This window comes from Prosopis cineraria, unplaced genomic scaffold, assembly GCF_029017545.1.
Source record: "Prosopis cineraria cultivar Desert tree isolate PC_DT_omini unplaced genomic scaffold, ASM2901754v1 PC14, whole genome shotgun sequence".
Lineage (NCBI taxonomy): Eukaryota > Viridiplantae > Streptophyta > Magnoliopsida > Fabales > Fabaceae > Prosopis > Prosopis cineraria.
In genome coordinates, this window is record NW_026555345.1 from 3309664 (window position 1) to 3331477 (window position 21814).

At 29.7% G+C, this 21814-nt stretch overlaps 2 protein-coding genes and 1 pseudogene across 2 annotated transcripts; 2 read left to right on the plus strand and 1 right to left on the minus strand.

Moving 5' to 3' along the window:
- The first annotated feature begins 2613 nt into the window (after positions 1 to 2613).
- LOC129292513 (CBS domain-containing protein CBSX1, chloroplastic-like) lies at positions 2614 to 6390 on the plus strand. Its single transcript, XM_054930066.1, has 8 exons — positions 2614 to 3019; positions 3104 to 3191; positions 3289 to 3353; positions 3804 to 3852; positions 4460 to 4512; positions 5470 to 5585; positions 5818 to 5875; positions 5960 to 6390. Exons 1-8 carry the CDS (start codon positions 2837 to 2839, stop codon positions 6023 to 6025), a joined length of 678 nt encoding a protein of 225 aa, XP_054786041.1. The 5' UTR covers positions 2614 to 2836; the 3' UTR covers positions 6026 to 6390.
- Positions 6391 to 8238: 1848 nt separating this feature from the next.
- On the plus strand, positions 8239 to 9954 carry LOC129293518 (abscisate beta-glucosyltransferase-like). The gene has a single exon (XM_054931523.1). It carries the CDS (start codon positions 8392 to 8394, stop codon positions 9829 to 9831), a length of 1440 nt encoding a protein of 479 aa, XP_054787498.1. The 5' UTR covers positions 8239 to 8391; the 3' UTR covers positions 9832 to 9954.
- Positions 9955 to 14680: 4726 nt separating this feature from the next.
- Positions 14681 to 16342, minus strand: LOC129293590 (scopoletin glucosyltransferase-like; annotated as a pseudogene).
- Positions 16343 to 21814: the final 5472 nt, after the last annotated feature.

A 21814-nucleotide genomic window follows, 5' to 3' on the forward strand; every position in this document is an offset into this window, starting at 1 on the left:
TTCAATAACTAATAAGTAATTATCACTATCAAATATAACGTAATATTCAATAATAAATGTATTAAATTAATATAAAATATAAATCAAAATTTGTTCTAGCCCAAAAAAGAGAGATTTCATCTCTAAAATTATAAGAACACTCCCTCCAGCATGTGCATTGAGAAGGGAACTAGCTGGCTGATTTACTCGTAGGATATAGTTGAATTTAAGGGTGTTCAAAATTAATTCAAATTGATTACACCAAATCAACCAAAACCAAATTTATATGAACTGGTCAAAATCAATTATGAATGAAAATTGGTTTTTTTTTTTTAACAAAATCAATTGGCTTGATTCGATTTAGATTTTTGTTTTTAGAAACTTAAACAAATCAAACCAAGCCTTGTTATATTTATTATATATATTTTTATAAATTTGCCTAAGTTTTTTTATCTTTCTCAAGTTTAATTATTTGTAAATTATAAATAAAAATACGATACAATTAGAAACATGTTATCTATAATTGTTTATGCTAATTTTTTATTTTAAAATCAATATTTTAAATATATTATATTCATTTTAAACAGTTAAATATGATAATTAATTGTTAAAAATATTATTTGATGCTCAAGAAATTTTTTTATTACAAATGGTAATTAATAGTTAAAAAGTATCAATGAGTATGAGTATATATATCTATATATCTATGATTATAAAGAATATTTCATGAAAAAAAAATTAAACTTAATTTAAATATAAATCAAATTGAATCAAATTGATTGGAGAAAAAGTCAAATAGGTTTCAAATTATAGTGAGTTAATTGATTTGGTTTGATTTGATTTTTTTTTAAAAAAAAAACTGAAACCAAACCAAACCTGTAAACGGCCTTACTTAAATTAGAGTGGAGCGAGTGGTGACTGGTGACAGTCTCTTGAGAAGGTGGATCAGATTTATATGGCAGATGCCGCGGGGTTGCAATTGTGGAGAGGTTGAGCAGGTGGTAGGTCTTGCTTGAGTTTTTTTCCTGTTCTCCTGGGCTATGCCCTTTTTATTAGCCCCCAAAAAAATAAAACTATGCAGTCAAAAAATATCAAGAACAATTTATTTTTTCCCTTTGAAGAAAAATAAAAACAATTAAAAAGCTGACTCTAGCTAAATTATACTCCCTCTATTAAAAAATATTTTATACTTTTTAAAAATTTGAATGTTAAAAAATATAAGACATTTTTAGTTTTTCAAAATGTAATCATTAATATTTTTTTAAAAGTATCCATATTAAAAATGACTTTATATTTATTATACGGTATTTAATAAGAATAAATATAAAAAGATAGGGTTAATTTGAGAGTAAATAACTACTTTATTGAAGGTAAGATTTAATTAAAAATATTTTATATTTTTAAACGGAGTGAGTATGTTCTTGACAAAGTTCCATTACTTTCCAACTGAGGTTTTTTAAAAGTCAATTTTCTTAACTGTCATTATTCCTCCCTTTGTTATTTTTCCTAGATCTTTTAAACTAAAAAAAAAAAGAAAGTAAATCAACACTTAAATAAATAAGTAAAATACATTGACTTTCCTCATAGTTTACTTTAATTATAGATACATCTCATCTATTATCTAAACATGTATAAACCTCCCTTAAAATTAAAAGTTTTAAAACACAAACATTCATTTTATTTTTAAAATTTTATTTTCATTCACACAACTATTAATTGATTGTTATATCATATATATATATATATATATATAGGATCAAAATATCCTCCTTAAATATAGATATTATATAAAAATTATTTAAGATATCCAGAAATTTAATTTATATAATTTTTAAACTTTTTATTCATATTTTAAACTTTTTTTTGCAAAATAGTTTACTTAATAATTTTTTAAAAAAATATATATGAGTTTTCTAAAATAATATTTCAAACACTTGTGTAAAGAAATTACTGAAATGTGAATGTAATATATAATAATAAATAAATTATTCAATATAATTAAAGTTTAATTTTCTTTAAATTTTATTAATTTGAACACAATATTTTTAAATTACTTATTTTAATATTATCATATTTAATTATTTAAAATTTTTTAAATTGATGGGAGAGAGAATAGATAATTAAATTATAAGAAAAAATTAATAATTTCAATTTTTTAAAATAATTAAAAATAAAAATTAAAATATTTTAAAATATTTAACAAAATATTTCTGGCAATATTAAAAATTAAAAATAGAAAGGTGCTCTCTATAGTTTTAGCACAATGGAAAGAAGATACTCTCTTCATTTAAAAATATAAAATATTTTTAATTAAATCTCACCTCTTAATAAAATAATTACTTATTTTTAAATTAATTTTTTTTATATTTACTTTCATTAAACACCTAATAATAATTATAAAATTATTATTAATATGAACACTTTAAAAAAATAATAATTATATTTTAAAAGATTAAAATATTTTATATTTTTAAATATTTAATTTTTTAAAAAATATTTTATATTTTTAAATGAAAGAAATAATTATATTTTAATACTTTATATGAATTTGAAGTTAAATAATTTTCATTGTATTCATTAATTTCAATTATTTCAGTGTGGCCAAATTTCTGGAACACCGACTTTTCTCGGTCTCGCGGTCGTGGAATCCGCGTTCAACAGATGCCGGGCAGCGCCCGCGAAATCAGAAAAGTAAAATACGTGCACGTCTTCTACTCTCTTCCTGCCTCCTACTTTGATCTCTGCTTTAAATTCTTCTCCGATCTTGTTACCCAGTGATTCCTTTTCCTTCATTTTCTTCTCTCACTTCATAGTCTCTCTCGCTTCGAACCAGATTTCAAGATCTTTCTTTAATTTCATGGCTTCGATTAATTCCATCACCACATTTCCTCTTTCCCGCTTTTCTGCCTCTTCCCCCCTTTTCATTCACCACCTCCATCAATGCTATTCTGGGCATTCCCTTCTCGCTTCGTCCGTCCTTAAACGACGACGTTTCCCCGTGGCCCTTGGGTCATCTGGCCCCCGCATCAACTCTGTTCCAGTACGGATCAATACCTCACTTGTCGTTGTTGTTTCTTTCTTTGCATGCATGTTGTGTTTTTTAATGTTGGTATCTTATTTTCAGCGTAGGAACGGAATATATAGAGTTGCTGATTTCATGACGAAGAAGGAAAACTTGCACGTTGTGAAAATCACCACTACTGTTGAGGAAGGTTAGCACTGCTACGAATTTATAATGGATGGATCTATCTTTGTTTTGTGATTCTTCTCTTTCCATAATGATCATACGTTTTTTTTTTATTGTCACAGCGTTGGAGGCTCTCGTTAACAACAGAATCAGCGGCCTTCCCGTAATCGATGATGATTGGAATTTGGTAAATTTTAAATTTATTTGACCCTGTTAACAATAATAACGACAACTAACGTTTGTACCATCCTATCGAAGATGGCAAATTATAAATATATGGCTTCTTATGAACGAGCAGTATCAAACTTTCTTTTTCTTATTATTTAATTTTAGCGCTTTGTTTCCCTTTAATTTTTTATTAACTTCGTTCCTGAAGATCATTTAGGTGAATAGGGCTACCTCTGCACCTTTTGCGACGCAGGTTAAGAATAAAATGTATAATCAAATTGTTAATAAGGCCATTATTAGAGTAATGTAATATCTTTGAAGATTATTAGTGTCAAATCGATAAGACATGAGATTTTAATTGGGAGAAATTGTACATTTTGCCCTGGCATGGTCCTAAGTGCTCTTACTCGGGGCATAGTGGGACCCTGTTGTTTCAATTCCTCATTTGAGATTTCTTTTTGGGCTGCAGGTTGGTGTTGTCTCAGACTATGACTTGTTAGCAATTGATTCAATATCAGGTAATAAAAACATCATTATAAGAAAGTGGAAATATTATTTCATTTCATTTTGTCCACCTTGTAGGCAGCAATTATTTGGCATAATTAACATCAAAGTAAATCGAGGTCTATGTAAGATGATAGAAATGTTTACAGTTTGTTGTTTACTCTAGTTAGACTGACATATCTGAGCTGTTAGCATCAAAAAATTGGAGAATGGAGATGCATACTCTTTAATGTAAATTTCAGATGAAACTTTATGCCCTTACAGGTTGCTGGTTTAAGATGCTAAATAATTCTATATGGCCAGCCACCTGACACTTTCATGGGTGTTTGTGCCAGACAGAAGGGTTTTAATTGGTTATAAGCCAAAATGGTGGTTTTGATTTTCTCTACAAGTCTGAAAGCCAACCACTCAGAAATTAGATCATTTTACAAACTTTTGTGAATCAATTTCTCCACATACATCTGGTTTTAATTCTAATTTTATATCTCTAGTCTATCATCAGGCAGCTCACCTTTTATTTCATCTGGAACAAATTAGAGAGATTCAGATGTTGTAATGTTGTTCGTCTGCTTTTTTGTGTATATTGCAAATTTGGCCGTAATGTTTCTTTTTTGTCTCTAGGTGGCAGTCAATGCGAAACAAGCATGTTTCCTGATGTGGACAGTTGTTGGAAAGTATGTCATATTTGTTCTATACTTCTATGTAGTCTTTCTTGATTGTTGTTTATGTTTTTATTGTACTGCTTTGTGAAATTTTGCTGTTCCATAGCGCTGCTGTCAATAATGAAATATTTTACTATCAGACAATTTTACTTAATGATTAGATAAAACACCAAATCACTGGATATGAGTTACTTGTTTTAAGGTAATGCTGTTGACAAGTTTGATGCGGAATCTATTTTTCTCTTATTATGGTAATGCCTTTTATGGTAATGATGATATTTGCATAGTTGCATTTGGACAGTTTAACCATGCATCTCTCTGTACCTATGCAGAAATTCTTTTTCTGAGAACATACATGAAATTCTTGATTCCTGGAACTGGAATCACTTTATTTGTTTGGCTAAAATATACAAAAATCTTGCATCATGAACATCTGAATTTGTAAATAGTAAAAACTAAATCCTGTTGACATTTTCTTTCCATTGTATATCAGCCAGTGTCTATTAGATATGCAGTCAGTCAGGGTGCAGTACTTTTTTTTTTTTTTGGCGAAATGCTTGATGGACTACTATTAATTATAAATGAAGGAAAATTAACTTCATCTCTTTTGCGTCCAGAATGCAATAGAGTCGTATTTTTTCTCTTTAATTATTCTCTCCCTCCTGTCTTTGTTTTCTGCGAAGAGGAGTTTTACATGTTTATTTATTATACAGAAAAGCCATTCGTAACATGTTTGAGGTAACAAACTCATTTCCTTGCTCGCATCTTTTAATCTCATTGGCTAATAGCGCATCACATGTCTGTATACGCTGTATTTTTAAACAATCCAATTTTCTTGATCTACAACTAAATTGTATCTACTGCTAGTAGTATATATGGAGCAGATGAGAAATTTTACTAGTGTACCTTATCAGTTAACCGCCGCTAGCAATAGCATTCTGCAATTTCTAACTACTGATTGTATGGCAGACATTCAATGAGATACAAAAGCTTCTTAGTAAGACTAATGGCAAAGTTGTGGGTGACTTGATGACGCCAACTCCACTTGTTGTTCATGAATCGACTAACCTAGAAGATGCTGCCAGGTAGGGATTTTTCATACCAGCTCCATGTAATTGACTTCTATCTTTAATCTTTGTATTTCTAACTCACCATTTTCCTCCCGTTTGTGAGATCATTGTTGCCAACTTGGTGCCACTTTTGATTTCACGAGTTGCCAATGAATCTATCAGCTAAATTGTTCAAGATTCATAAATTAGCAGTCTTGGTTGCAAACACCAATTGCTTGATGTCTGACCTCATTACTTATTGTGTTAGGTTGTTGCTTGAAACAAAATACCGCCGATTACCTGTAGTAGGTGAAAATGGAAAGCTGGTGAGAAGACTGTTCATGCTAAAAGCTTCGTTCTTTTGATTCTTGCTGTTGTCGCTGATTGATTTTTGTTTAATTGTTGTTCAGGTTGGACTCATTACGAGGGGAAACATTGTAAGAGCAGCTTTACATTCAAAACGTGGCTGTGAGTAATGAGAAGCCCATGGTGTGGTTTCAGGAATGTCGTTTTAGCAAATCTGTGGATAAGTCTGAGTCCGTTGGTAGAGCGGAACCGAAGGCAACTTTGGATATTCTTCCTTGAGATGCTTTGACATGAGATCTTAGATACACAATATTGATAAGTTACATGGGCTTATTACGAAATTTTGAGTAGGAATATTACTTCATATTGAACAGTTTACTGTGAACTTTCACATTGTAAACTGCTTTGCGTTTGTAGTTATCTGTCCAGTTCCTGTTTTCATTGCGAAAGCCTTGTATGCCAGTCTGTAATAGATATCAATGTTTATTTGAGAGAATTACATTGAAATCCCACACAACAAAATTAATTATTACAAGATTTATGTACATATATCAATATTATCATTATAGATATTATAACATCTGTAACAAGATTTATATAAATTATTAACAGTTTGAATGATTTCTGGAGCTCTGCCTAATTTGAGTGCTTTTACGGTTTTACCTAACTATTCTGGAGTGAGAAGAAAAATATTACTCCTTCAGTTCTAAATTATAAGGTAATATTGGAGAAATTTTTTTTGTTTTCAAATATAAGACAATTTAAAAAAAACTAAGATTTTATTAATAGTAATTTTTTAATATTGCTTTTCAAATAAAAAAAGAATTAAAATGATATTATAAAGTAATGGTTAATTTTGTAGGAGTATTTTTAAAATTTATAGGTAATATTGGAGAAATTTTTTTGTTTTCAAATATAAGACAATTTTAAAAAACTAAGATTTTATTAATAATATTTTTTAATATTACTTTTTAAATAAAAAATTAAATAATATTATAACGTAATGATTAATTATGTAGGAATATTTTTAAAAATTTATAATTTTATTTTTAAAAAATAAGTTGGTAAAATATTGTTGTTATATTTTATTAGCATGAAATAATTTTATTTTAAATTATTTTATAATTTAAAATAGAAGGAATGGCCATTCCCATGCGCTTCACAAGTAGTTAAATCTTATGACCCTGCAAATATTTCCTGTCCTCGGCACTACCGTGCTTTTTTTTTTTTTTTTTTTTTTGCGTGGGTTACTATCGTGCGTCCCCCCTTATGATTCTCTATATATGTCACCCATGACGTTGCATCATTGCATCTTATTTACTATAATTTCATCATGTTTTATTTTTAATTCTTGTATTTTTAATTTTTACAATTTCATTAAAATTAAGTGATATTTTGTTTCTCAAATTCTTATAATTTCATATTTTCAATCTCTATAAAACTAAAATAAAAAATATAAAAACTAAAAGTATAATTCAATAAAATTATAGAAATGAATGATTATGTATTTATTTTTTCTATTGGTTTTTTGTTTTTTTTCAATTAAAGAAATAGTGTCCACATATTTTATTGAGTGCAGATAATTTTTTTTTTCAATACTCCATCCGTTTATAATAAATATTTATTATAAAGACACAAAAACCACCTCTAATAGAAGATCTTGCATGGTTTGAGCTTTTAAGCATTTTCTTGTTGGGAAAAATACAAAAAAAAGGTGAGAAAATGATGATAAAATCTCTTTAAATTATATAAATAATAAATTAATCTCTGAAAATGTCATAATATTAATAAAATCTTTATAGATCTCTTTGTCAATAATTTTTTTTAAAAAAATTATTTTACCCTTATTAATAAATTATAGTTTCTTATTTAATTTTTATAATTATTGAAGAAAAATTATGATTCTTTAAACAAAAGTTATGAATAGAATTTATTATTTTAAAAATTTATTTTTTAATAATAAAAATTACATTTAATAAATTATATTTTTTATTTAACTTTTTCAATTCACTGAATAAAAGTTGTTGTTGCCTTATTGGAGCTTGTTTGTCAATAACAAAAATTAATTTGATAAATTGTGATTTCTTATTTAATTTTTATTATTTATACAATTAAAATTGTGATTACTTAAATAAAAATTAAAAATAAAACTTATTATTTTCAATAAAAATAAAATAAATTTTTTTAAAAAATATTAATAAATAAAATTTTAAAAATTTTATTAATATTATGAAATTCTAAGAAATTAAATTATTAGTTACATAATAAGAGTTGTATTGTCATTTTCTCAAAAGATTTTGCTGGCCTTTTGTGGCTCCTGAAAAGTATGTCCACGTTTTAAACCCATTAGTCGTCTTCTCTCTCACGTTTACTTTTAGTGAGGTGCTTTCGTATGTCACTCATGACGTTTCATCCCTGACCTTTCCTCGCTTTCACTGTCTTTCTTCACTATACTAGCTTCGCTGTGTAAGCTGGTGTATATCACCTCTCATTCCTTCATTTCCATTTCCCCTTCTTCCTCTCTTCCTTAGAAGCAATGGTTTCTGCAAATGCCTCTGTACAAATGGTCTTCTTCCCTTTTGTGGGAGGAGGCCATCAGATCCCCATGATCGACACCGCCATAGCTTCTGCATCTCACGGAGCCAACTCCATCATCATCACTACCCTCTCTAACTCTCTTCAGTTCCACAAGTCCATCGCCCGACACCAACATTCCGGCCTTCCCGTCTCCATTCTTACTCTGCCTCCAAACCTCGAAATCTCCGACATCGACATGTCCGCCAGCCCCGCCACAGACACCTCCGTTCTCCGACAGCCTCTCCAGCAACTCCTCCAGGATCTCCGTCCCGATGCCATTGTCATCGACATGTTCCATCGTTGGGCTGCTGATGTCATCGACGAGCTCCAAATCCCAAGGATCGTCTTCCACGGTAGTGGCTGTTTCTCTCACTGTGTCTTCCACAACGTCACACACTATGCTCCGCACGAGAAACTGGGTTTCGATTCGGATCCCTTTGTCGTTCCGGGTCTCCCTGACCCGATTGAATTGACAAGGTCGCAGCTTCCGCCATTTATCAGAGACCCATCTCAAGGATTCGATCGAAGGAAGAAAGCAGAGGAGAATAGCTTCGGGACCGTGACAAATAGCTTCTACGATTTGGAACCGGCCTATGCTGATTACCTCAGAGATGTTATAAAGACGAGAGCATGGCTCGTGGGACCTGTGTCTCTGTTTAACCAAAAAACAGAGGACAAATCAGAGAGAGGAAAGATTCCTACGATTGACGAACAAACCTGTTTGAATTGGCTGAACTCAAAAGAACCCAATTCAGTTCTGTACATCAGCTTCGGGAGTTTAGCTCGGTTACCTCGGGGACAGCTCAAGGAAATTGCCTCTGCCCTTGAATCTTGCGATCAGCCATTCATTTGGGTTGTAGGGAAAATCTTCAAATCCTCCGAAACAGAGGAAGAGGATGAATCAGATTGGCTCCCAGATGGGTTCGAACAGAGAACGATCGAAACGAAGAAGGGTTTGATTATAAGGGGTTGGGCTCCACAACTGTTGATACTAGAACACAAATCAGTCGGGGGATTTATGACACACTGTGGGTGGAATTCTACACTGGAAGGGCTGAGTTCGGGGGTTCCGATGATGACATGGCCGTTGTCGGCGGAGCAATTTACGAACGAGAAGTTGGTGAGTAGGGTGTTGAAGGTGGGAGTGGAGGTGGGGAGTCGAGAGTGGGCGTCGTGGAAGGATGAACGAAGAGAGGTGGTGGGGAAAGAGAAGGTGGAGAAGGCAGTGAGGAAAGTGATGGGTAAGAGTGAAGAAGCAGAGAAGATGAGAGAGAGAATCAGAGACATTGCAGCCAAAGCAAGGAGAGTTGTGGATGAAAGAGGCACTTCTTATGCTGATATTGATGCATGCATTCATGAGCTTACACTTCGCCGCCAAACTTGTTTCAAGACAAATTAGTAGTTTATTTTCTAAGATTTTATCTTGTGAAAATGTTTAAATTTGTCAACGGTATCAGCATTACCAGCGCGTGTCTCCACTTAGTTACCTTTTTTAATGGGTAGATTAACCAATTAAAATTTACGTGGTCGTCCCTTGAAAGTAGTTTGATATTTGAATTTGGCCCTTATGTAAGTTTGCGAATTATAACATAAGTCATTTTTTATAAGAACTTCTTGGTTTAAAATATAAGTTGTTGGATAAATTTTATGTGTTTTTTGACATCTATGCCCTTGCTTTAATGAAATAATGTAATTAATGATGGTAGTTTTAAATATTTCACTCAACGGTATAAATAAAAATATGTGAGAATATCAAAATATTAACCAACTTCTTCTGAAAGGCATAAGTTAATTAACAATAATTTATATTGTAATTTAAAAAAGTATTAATTTAATTGAAAAAATCTACACATTACTCTCAGTACTTTATGAGAGATATTTTATGGTGTTAGCAGAGCCTATTATTTATGCTTACAAACTAATAAAGGGTTAGATCTAATTGAAGAAGTTAATTTTTCATAACATAATGAATCAAGATATGAATTTTTATTAAAAAGGTGTTCACATTTAATACCTAATTATATCTCAAATACAATTGCTTCCTCGCCTCCAATAAAAAGATATTATGAGCAACAAACAAGGAGAAATACCGCTGAAAACCTCAAGAGGTAACTTACATTAAATAATGACTATAAGATTATGAAATTGCACTATAGCTTGTTGGTATTTCAGTGAAATTAACTTTTTGTGAGAAAAGATGTCATTGTCCTTAAAGTTTAAAATAATTAAAAAAAAAACTCATGTGCAAGATATTAAGAATACTTTATTCCGGTTTTAACAATACTACATTCATGATTAACAATATATTTAGATCTTAACACAATAAAAAAAAGTGACAACATAAGTTTAATAAAATAACTATTTACATTGCAAAAACAACAAACCATTCGAGTGATTAACAGCAACACATTTGAACTTTAACAAGATAAAAAAATCGAGCACAGGTTTAATGTAACAAGTATTCACGTTGCATTAACAACGAGCCATTTGAGTTTGAAAAATAACTTATTCATGATTAACAACACCACTTTCAAACTTTAACAAAGTAAAAAAACTGATAGGATTGCCTTAATTGTTCAAATGTTAATCTTTCATCAATAAGTATCTATTTGAGATTTGACAATAATTCATTTAAAATTAACAACATATTTAAATTTTAACAGCAATTTTATTATTGTTATTTTAAACTTTAGAGGTAATGTCATCTTTTCCTATAAAAACTTAATTTCAGTCAAGTATCAAAGGGCTATAGTGCAATTTTAGAATCTCATAGTCTTTCTTTGATATAAATTATCTCCGAGAGTCCTCAAATGATATTTTCCCAATTAGAGAGAGAGAGAGAGAGGGGGGGGTTAGATTGGGGTAAAACTAAAAATTTGCCAATTTAATATAGATTTGTTTTGGGGAAATTATGCTTTAAAGATTAATCCCATTTTTCCTTTCCTAAAATGGATCCTCTCATCATTTCTCTTATTTTCCCCACATCCCCTCATCAACTTTAAATTAAAAATTCAACGATATTTTATAAAAATTACTACAATGAAAATAAATAAATAAACAAATAGATTTAAATTGTTTAAATTTTATCTGAAGAGTCTACTATTGAAAAATAAATATAAACTATAATTAAAATAACAAATAAATTTGATTAAATCTTAATTGTTGAATTTTTAATTCAAAGGTGGGGATGAGATGAGGAAAAAAAAAATGAGAGAAAGGATAATAAGACCCAGACTAGAGATCAATTCAAAAATTAATAGAGGGGGCTAAAATTAATTTTCATATGTGTTACGAATGAAAATATACACATTTTACAAAGTAAACTTCTATCATTGCTCGTCCTATTGTATCCGTCCCTTATCCAAATTCGTGAGAGTCGTTTGATAATCAACCAAGAGATGTTAAATGCTGGTCAAAGTTGTTAGTAAAAATGATATTTAAATATATTATATGGATAAGAAATAACATAAATCTTTAACATTTATTTGAATTTTTTGAGATTTAATTGGTATTAATTTTTTTTATCAAGAATTTATTTGGAATTTTTAGGATAATTTTTTTTTTTTTAATTTTCTTATCTACTAACATTCCACCCCCAGGTTCCAACATTGTTCAAGGCCATGAATGAATCACCCCCACAACTCAGCATCTACTGCATGATAGCAACCCACTCTTCTTGCCTTGCAACAGCCCCTCATTACATGAAACACTGTTTCAACTTGCCCCACAGGCTTTTCGATTTGGAACAGCTCCCTATCTCCTCCATCTCAGTTATGCAGTATGAAGCCTCCCTTTAGCCATCAACCATAAAAACATCCGAATCCGCTCAATACCAAGCCACTTCCATATCAGCTGCCGAACTTTCTCCTTATTTCCCCCACAGATGTCTCATCAGCCTCTCATAAGCACTCTTAACGGAAAGGTCACCTTGATGGCCTCCTTTCCAACAAAACCTATCCATCCTTTCTTCAACAAGAGGTTTTACCATAGAAGACAATCTGTCTCTAGCATCCGCAGGCATCATCAACTCATTCGAATAGATCCCAATTCCATTCCACCACTTCATTCAAAGACACACTTTCCACTCACTAAGACTTTCTGGTGAAGGCCGTATAAGCACATCCTGCAATTTAAAATGTTTGATCTAACCAGTTATCATGCCAGAAAGAAGGGCCTTTCCCATTCAGAACCTCTTTCCACCAATTGCCACTTAAATGGTTCCACACCTCAGCCATATCCTTCCACAATGCAGAATCATTCCTTCTAATCTTCACTTCATCGAAAATCTCCCAACCTTCACTGTATCTGACCCTCAACTCTTTAGACCTCAAATTCCAAGGCATTTTCATAAGACAAGCATTATTCATCGATTGCATAATCAACACCCCTCCAAACTCCTAAGGTTTTTGAATTTCATTCCACCCCAACAATTGTAACTCCCTCTCTTCCACTCTATGCCCCAAATGAATGCTCTGCATTCTCTCTAATTTAGAACAAACTGACACAGGCAACTTAGTGATCATCACATAATTTCCCTAACATTTAAAACTTAATTAAGGGCCTCCTTGTAATTTCGTATTACCAATTTATCCGCTATCAATCAAGGATCCATAGTCATTAAGAATGACCAAGGTAAAAGAGTTAAGTTATATCTTATTGGAAAATACTCTGCAAATGAGATCCCGATTAATAAACCACTGACTAACATCATCGAGCTCAACCTAGAGGATCAAATTATATAGCTCAACGGAAGCATACATAAATCCACCCTTGATAAAATATGACAAGCAAGACAACCAGACCATTCGGCCTCACATCAGTCTCACACCACATCCAAAATTCTACTGTGACAACAAACACACCTCACATCTAGTCACTATATATCATAACATATTCTGACCTCCCTACTGGTCCCAAAGCACAAATAACCACAAGGGCAATATCATTTCACTGCTTATCCTATGCTATGATATGATCCCATCATACCTCTTACTTATTAAATATAAACATAGTTTTACATTAAATTTAGTTAGTCAACCATAGCTCATAAGAGCTTGACCCACACAGACTAACCACATTAACCCCAACAATTACACATGCTTATGAATCAAAATGTACTAATAATCCTAGTTGGCAATATATATGAATATAAAACATATAAATTCCCTATACAAGTACACTAAGAGGCATTACAAACACACTTTACTGATTGTGTGCCTCCTGTTCCTTTCCCCTTTCCTACTCAAATTGTCACCTATAAAACGATTAGCAATAATGAGTGAGATAAACATCTTAGTAATTAAAAAATTTATAACTTCTAACATATATTGAAATAGCATTTAAGGTTGTGTAAGCAAACAATTCATATCCCAAGCTACATAATCACATATAATACCACATATTCATATATAATACCAAAGATTCACACATAGTATCACATATTTTCCTAAATATGCATGCATGATCATCTACCATTTTATAACCTCCTTATTTTTTTTGACTGAATTTATAGGCTACTAAGTAATATGATTAAATCTGGATATTCTAACTCCTCTCTTCTTCACTTAGTAAAACTCACAATGGGTTTTAATATTGGATTTTTTCGACACAAGAAAGAAGCCCAAACTTATTAGCCTCAATTTTTTTCAAAATACAATTTAATTTTTAATTAAACCTTATAATTTTTTTAAATTAAATTTTTAAATAAAAACTTAATCTTATAATTTTCTTAAATTAAATTCTCAAATAAAAATATGATGTTACACTGAATAATATTTTATTTTATCTATAAAACCTCCTTCCCTTTACAGAATCGTTAAATTACTAACGGACTTTGCCACATATGATTAGTGATTTGTCATGTGACATGTCCTTGTTTGTAAGCATTTGTTACTTTATCGGCTATGAGGTATTACTCTGTCATTTTTATGTTAACTAATGATTATAATTAATTTTTATTAATAATAAGAATGATATTGTACCATTTTTAAAATTCAAAAAGAAACATCCCACCAAAATAAATTTAAGATTTTAGACCTTACTGATTTTATAATTTATGATGACAAAAATGATAGTGCTAATGAGAAGTAAAATTGAAAATGATTCTGATTTAAGATAATTTATTAATTTGATTAGGAAAAATTAATTTGTTGGTCATTATAATTTTTCTCAATTTTAAATTAACATAATCCAACTGACTATAAATGCTTGATTAAATATATAAAATAAGCCATTCGGGAATTCAAAGGTAGGGAACAAACTTGGAACATTATTCATCATGAAGCTGATGTCAACAGCAGAGTTACCAATAAGAGTCAAAGGAACCCTTATCGCTTGATGATTCGGATTGAAGCACAAAACTCTACTTCATGTCATTCAATTTGAAAGCCCCACAAGATCTTCGACAAGAATATCCAAGTCAGAGTAAGAAGATCCTCCTTCCTCCACAGCCTCCCTCGCCATCCTCGCTAGTTTCTTTGCTCTCAGTCTCATTTCCTCTGCTTCGACTCCTTCCATGATCTCTTTCACTGCCTTCACGATCGCCTCCTTCTCTATGTAATCCCCCACCCCCGGAACCCACTTCTTCGCCCCTACTGGAACCCCAATTCTCAGCACTTCCGTCACTAACTTCTCGTTGTAAAATTGTTCCGCCGACACCGGCCATGTCACCATCGGAACTCCTGCGCTCACACCTTCAAGTGTTGAATTCCACCCGCAGTGCGTCACAAACCCACCAATGGATTCATGATCCAGAATCAATATTGAGGGGCCCACCCTCTGATGACCATCCCCATACTTTCCGTTCTCTTCTCAAATCCTTCTGGGAGCCACCCGTCATTTCTGTCTCCTTCTTCTTCCTGTTCCTTCTTGCTTTTCCTCACAACCCAGATGAAATTTTGTCCGGAAGCTTCAAGACCCATTGCTATTTCTTTGAGCTGAGGTTCGGTGAAGTCTGATCTGCTTCCAAAGCAGATGTAAATAACAGAGTTGGGCTTCTTGGAGTCAAGCCACTTCAAGCAGTCTTGTGCGTCAATGGAAGCTTGCTTTCCTCGGTAAGATTTTTCTTGATTGTCTCTGTTGGATAGAGAAACAGGGCCTATATGCCATGCCTTTCTTCCAAGTACTTTCTTATAATGATCTGCGTAGATCCCCTCCAGTTCGTTGAAGCTATTCACGACCACCCCGAAGCTCGTCAACTCTGATTGCTTCGCAGCTTTAAACAATCTCGAAAGGAAACTATCCTCGTCGGTCATGATGTAAGTAGGCAAAACCATCCTTGTCATTTGAATCTCGATTCCTGGCAGATTAGGAATCACAAACGGGTCTGAATCAGACACCACATCCTTGTAAGGTTGGTGGAGAGTTACAGATTCACTCACACACAAAGGGAAAAACCCAGTCCCATGAAACACGATCCTTGGAATCCCAAATTTGGCTGCAGAATCAGTGGCCCACGGGAAGAACGAACTAGCAATAAGGCAATCAGGGTGGTGTTCTTTCAAGAGCTGCTCAAGAGGCCCTTGAAGCATCGTCGTAGCTTTGAAGAAGATAGGAAACAGAGTTGAGGACGAGATAGCGTCAGCATTTTCGCAGCCTTCTGGTAATCCAAGTTCTGCGCATGAGAATCTGATGGGTATGAGGTTGATGGGAAGGCCAAGAGATATGGATGCTTGTGTTGATCTGGTAATGAGAGGAAGGTTGAAAGGGGTAGCGATTATGGTGGCCTTGATGCCTCTGCTAGCGAAAATCTTTGCCATGTCAACAGTAGGTATCATGTGGCCATGAGAAAGGAAAGGGAAGAAGACTATGTGGAGCCTGTGTTTCTGGTTTTCACTGGCCATGTTCTGGTTTCTGGGTAAGCAAGTTTTTATTTTTTATTTTTTTTTTACTGGACTAATAATGGTGGTGGGAAATCCTGAAGAAGACGATGATGGCCAAGAGCCGAAGAGAATAAATAATGCAACTGAAGGCGGATTGAAGAAGCACCCACAGACTTGCAGCTGACGATGTTCGACAATGATGGATAGAGATTGGCCAAATTGGCTAACCTTGGTTTCTCACAGGATTTTCTGTGAATCCACCGAATGAGTGTAAAGATTTATTGTACATGGACTCCTTAAGATGTCATTTACCTGAGGAGGTTGGTTATTGGTTTAATGAAGCTTCTGGATTTTGACGGCTGTTTTCTGATTTCCATTACGGCCATCGTTGATCATACTCTCAAAATATTTCCTACTTTTACAGTTTTGATTTCTTGATGTAACGTTGTTTTGTTTACTCTTTATTAATGGAATACCTCTTTGTCAAAATAAAAAATTAATGGTAATTAGGTGTTTAATAAAGTTTTTAAAAAATAAGTTACAAATATTAATTTAAATAATTACAATTTAAATTTTAAATATAACTTTTAATTTGTAAATAAATTTTTTATTTATAAATATTTAAATCAATATTTATAATTTATTTTTTAAAAATATTACAAAGATTCTAGATGTCATTAATTATTTTTTTAAGAATTTACCGTCTTTGTCCCGGTAAAAATGGACTATGTTGGATTGGGCGACCAATACTTTTATTTGTGCGCGCGCTTTTGGCAAGGTTGAAAGAGTAGCAGCGTAGTGGACAAGAATTAGCAAGGCGAGTATGAGCAGCCACGCGGCCAGGTTCTAGCCAGCCTTTGCGCAACGGATTCCGATTCGGTGTTCATCTCAGCTGTTCAGCACCAATTAACACTGCTTTTTGCAGTGTTAATTTTTTTAAAATCACAAAATTATTATTATAATAATAAATAAATATTATAAAATTATTATTTTAATATTTAATAAATAAATAAATTTAACTTGTTAAAATTTGACCTGAACAGTTCAGATAAAAATTTTAGTCTAAACAATTGAAAACTGTACTAAAAAAATTACAAAAAAATGATCTAAAAAATTTAAAATAGGGGGTTGAGTCTAACAGAATGAACTAGTTTCTTACTATGTAACATAAACAATGTTTAAATTCTTATTAAATAAAGTGCTTATATTTAATACCTAATCATGCTTTGAATGATACTCCCTTTGTTAAAAAATATAAAGCATTTTTAACCAAATCTCACCTCCCAATAAAATAGTTACTTACTTTTCAACTAACTCTATCTTTTCATATTTATTCATATTAAATATCCTACAATAAATATAACGTCATCATCAATAGGGATAGTTTTAAAAAAAAGGTAATAATTATACCTCAAAAGATTAAAAATGCCTTACATTTTTTAACACCTAATTCTTTAAAAAATATCTTATATTTTTAAATGGAGGGAGTATCACTTCTCATAGATGGACAACTGTGCAAAATTAATAAAATAAAAATATTTTATGAAATATATTTAGTTACAGTTCTAATTTTTTTACTATAATTTTCAACTGTTCAGATTAAAATTTATATATAAACTATTCAGGTCAAATTTCAACAAATTAAATTTATTTATTCATTAAACATTAAAATAATAATTTTATAATATTTATTTATTATTATTATTATTATTTGATTTAAAAAAAATTAACACTACAAATGGAGTGTTAATTGGTGCTGAGAACTGCGGTGCTAACCGGATCCGCAACGGTGAGATTTAGAGTCTTCAGATTTAATATTTGAAGTAGCAAAGGTCAAAGGAGACCTAATAAGCGAACAATAAGGTAAATGCACAATTTAAGTGAAAAATACAAATTAAATAATACACACACACGCACATGTAAAGGCCGTCAGGTTTCCAAGCTTATAGGCCAGGATTTGAATGAACAAGTCTGATCTATTCAGCTAAACATGGTTTTTAAAAACTACTGTAACACCAAGAATTATGACGTCCAATCTACACTAATAATGCATGCCATTGTTTGGACGAACACCAACTGAGGTTTGGGTGGCCAAACTTTAGTTGGAGTGTCAAAGCCCATTTAAAAAATGAGACTTTTGTCCATATAACTCGTTTAATCAAATAAAAATAACAGCATAATATTTCAAACATTTTGTAATGCCATTGAATTAATATTTAAGTTAAATTAAAATGACAAAAACATCCCTTCTTCTTAAATTTAAAATCTCCTCAAATTTAAAATATATTATGCCCACTAAACTGACGCTAAAATATTTAAAATTATAGTTGTAAATGAGTAATGATTATAATCATTCAGTTATGCGAGTTTTATTATCCTGTTACACAAGTTTTTTTAATTTATTTGGGAGATAAAAAAGGAAAATTGCATCCCAGCTGATTGTATGTGGGCCACATTTAAGAATTTTCAAAAATTTCTTCCATAATTTTTGGTTAATATATTTTTCATAACCATTAGGCCAATTTACTCTTAAGAATTTTACAAATATAGTTTATATTATAGAATCAAACTAAATAAATAGCATAACATTTATTATATTTTGTATTATAACTGGTTTATTATATTTATCAATGATATATCATTATATATCAATGATAAATTCCTTATAAATTTTTAAATTTTTAATGATAAATTTTTAAAATATCAATGATAGATCTCTTGCATATCAATATAAATTGACCCTACTCTCAAAATTTTAAAAATTTGATCTGGTACAAGATTTTTTTATCTCATAGTAGGCCAGTTTATCCATATAAAAAAAATTTAAAGTTTTGTTTAAGTTAAAAATTTCTGAAAAAAGCTTTGACTAGAAAAGGTGTTCATAAATCAATAAGAGAGTGTACAGGTGAAATTTTTAAGCCTAACAAAAGCTGTCTCTTTGATTTTACTTAGTATGATATATTAATTAAAATCATATATTAAATAATTTATAATACATAATTATTTAATTTGATAAAATAAAATAATAAATCAATAATAAAGCACAGAGATGGTGTTTCTAAGCTCAAGAAATGCCATCTCCATGCTTTTTAATTATTAAATAATAATATATACTAATAATTAATATTAATTAAATAAATTATAATAAAATAATATTTTATATTCTAAAATAATAAATTGAAAAAGAAGAGAGGTGGCATTTTCAAGTTTGGAAATGCCACCTCTCTTTAATTCTTTTTGAAATATTATTTTATATTAATTATAAATGTTAAATAAGTAAATTATAATAAAAAATTATTTACCATGGAAAAACAAAATTCTAAATCAACAAGAGATTCTAGAGGTGGAATTTTTAAGTCAAGCAAAAGCTGCCTCTCTGATTTTACTTATTAAATAGTATGATATATTAATGAAAATTATATGTTAAATAATTTATAATAAATAATTATTTAATATGATAAAATAAAAAATAAATTAATAACATGGTAGAGGGGTGGCATTTCTAAGCTTAGGAAATGCCACATTTCTGCTTTTTAATTATTAGATAATAATTTAAATTAACAATTAATATTAATTAAATAAATTATAATAACATAATATATTATCTTCTAAAATAATAAAATATTAAAAAGAAGAGGAAATGCCACCTTTCTTCAATTTATATTAATTTATAAATATTAAATAAGTAAATTATAATAAAATAACTATTTAATATGGTAAAATAAATTTTTAAATGAATAAGAAAGTATAAAGATGATATTTTAAGCTTAGCAAGCATCGTCTCTCTGATTTTATTTATTAAATAATATGATATAATAACTAAATTTATTATTTAAATAAATTATAATAATACTCCCTCGATTAAAAAATAGAAGATATTTTTTGAGGAGTTAGATGTTTAAAAATGTAAAGCATTTTTAATCTTTTACAGTATAATTATTGCTTTTTTTAAAAGTATCTCTATTGATAATAATTTTATATTTATTATAGGATATTTAATATGAATAAACATAGACAGATAAGGTTAATTGAAAAGTAGGTAACTACTTTATTGAAGGGTGAAATTCAGTTAAAAATATCTTATATTTTTTAACAAAAGAAGTAATTATTTAATATAATATAATAAAATAATAAATCAATAATAGGATATAAAGGTGGCATTTCCACACTTAAAAAATGCCATCGTTCTGCTTTTTAATTATTATACAATATATATTAATAATTAGTATTAATTAAATAAATTATAATAAAATAATATTTTGTGTTCTAAAATAATAAAATAATGAAAAAGAAAAGAGGTGGCATTTTCAAGTTTGAAAACACCACCTCTTTTCAATTCTTTTTTTAAATATTATTGTATGTTAATTATAAATACTAAATAAGTAAATTATAACAAAATATTTATTTAATATGGTAAAATTAAATTCTAAATTAATAAGCGAATGTAGAAGAGAAAGTTTCAAATTCAGAAAAAGCTGCCTCTCTAATTTTATTTATTAGATATTATAATATATTAATTAAAATTATCTGTTAAATAATTTATAATAAATAATTGTTTAATATGATAAAATAAAATAATAAATTAATAACAAGGTAAAGAGGTGGCCTTTCTAAGTTAGAAAACGACACCTCCCTACTTTTTAATTATTAGATAAAAATATATATAATAATTTATATTAATTAAATAAATTATAATAAAATAATATTTTATCTTGTAAAATAATAAAATATTAAAAAAGAAGAGATGTGGCATTTTTAAGTTTGAAAACGTGCCTCTTTTCAATTCTTTTTTAAATATTATTTTATATTAATTATAAATACTAAATAAGTCAATCATAATAAAATAATTATTTAATATGGTAAAATAAATTTTTAAATCAATAAGAGAGTGTAGAGGTGAAATTTTCAAGTTTAGCAAAAGTTGCCTCTATGATTTTACTTTTTAAATAGTATTATACGTTAATTAAAATTAATATTTAAATGAATTATAATAAAATAATTATTTAATTTGTTCAAATAAAATAATAAATTAATAACAGGGTAGAGAGACGGTCTTTTCAAACTCAGAAAACCCCATCTCTTTGTTTTTTAATTATTAAATAATAATATATATTGGTAATTAATATCAGTTAAATAAATTATAATAAAATATATTTTATCTTATAAAATAATAAAATAATAAAAGAAGAGAGGTGGCATTTTCAAGTTTGGTAACATCACCTCTCTTCATTTCTTTGTTAAATAACAGATATGCTAATTAAATAAATTATAATAAAATAATTATTTAATTTCATAAAACAAAATGTTAAATTATTAACAAAGTAGAGAGGTGATTTTTTCAATTGAAAATGCTACTTCTCTACTTTTGATTATAAACAAAATATTATGTTAATAAAAAAGAGAGAGAAGTGGCATTTCTCCTCTCTTAAAAAGCCATATATTATTATTTATTAAAATTATAAATAAAAAAGTAATTTATAAGTGGTGGTATTTGAAATTAAAAACATCACCTCTCTCCTCTAATTTTGATGTTAGTAGTGTTATATTTTTTATCGTTACAAA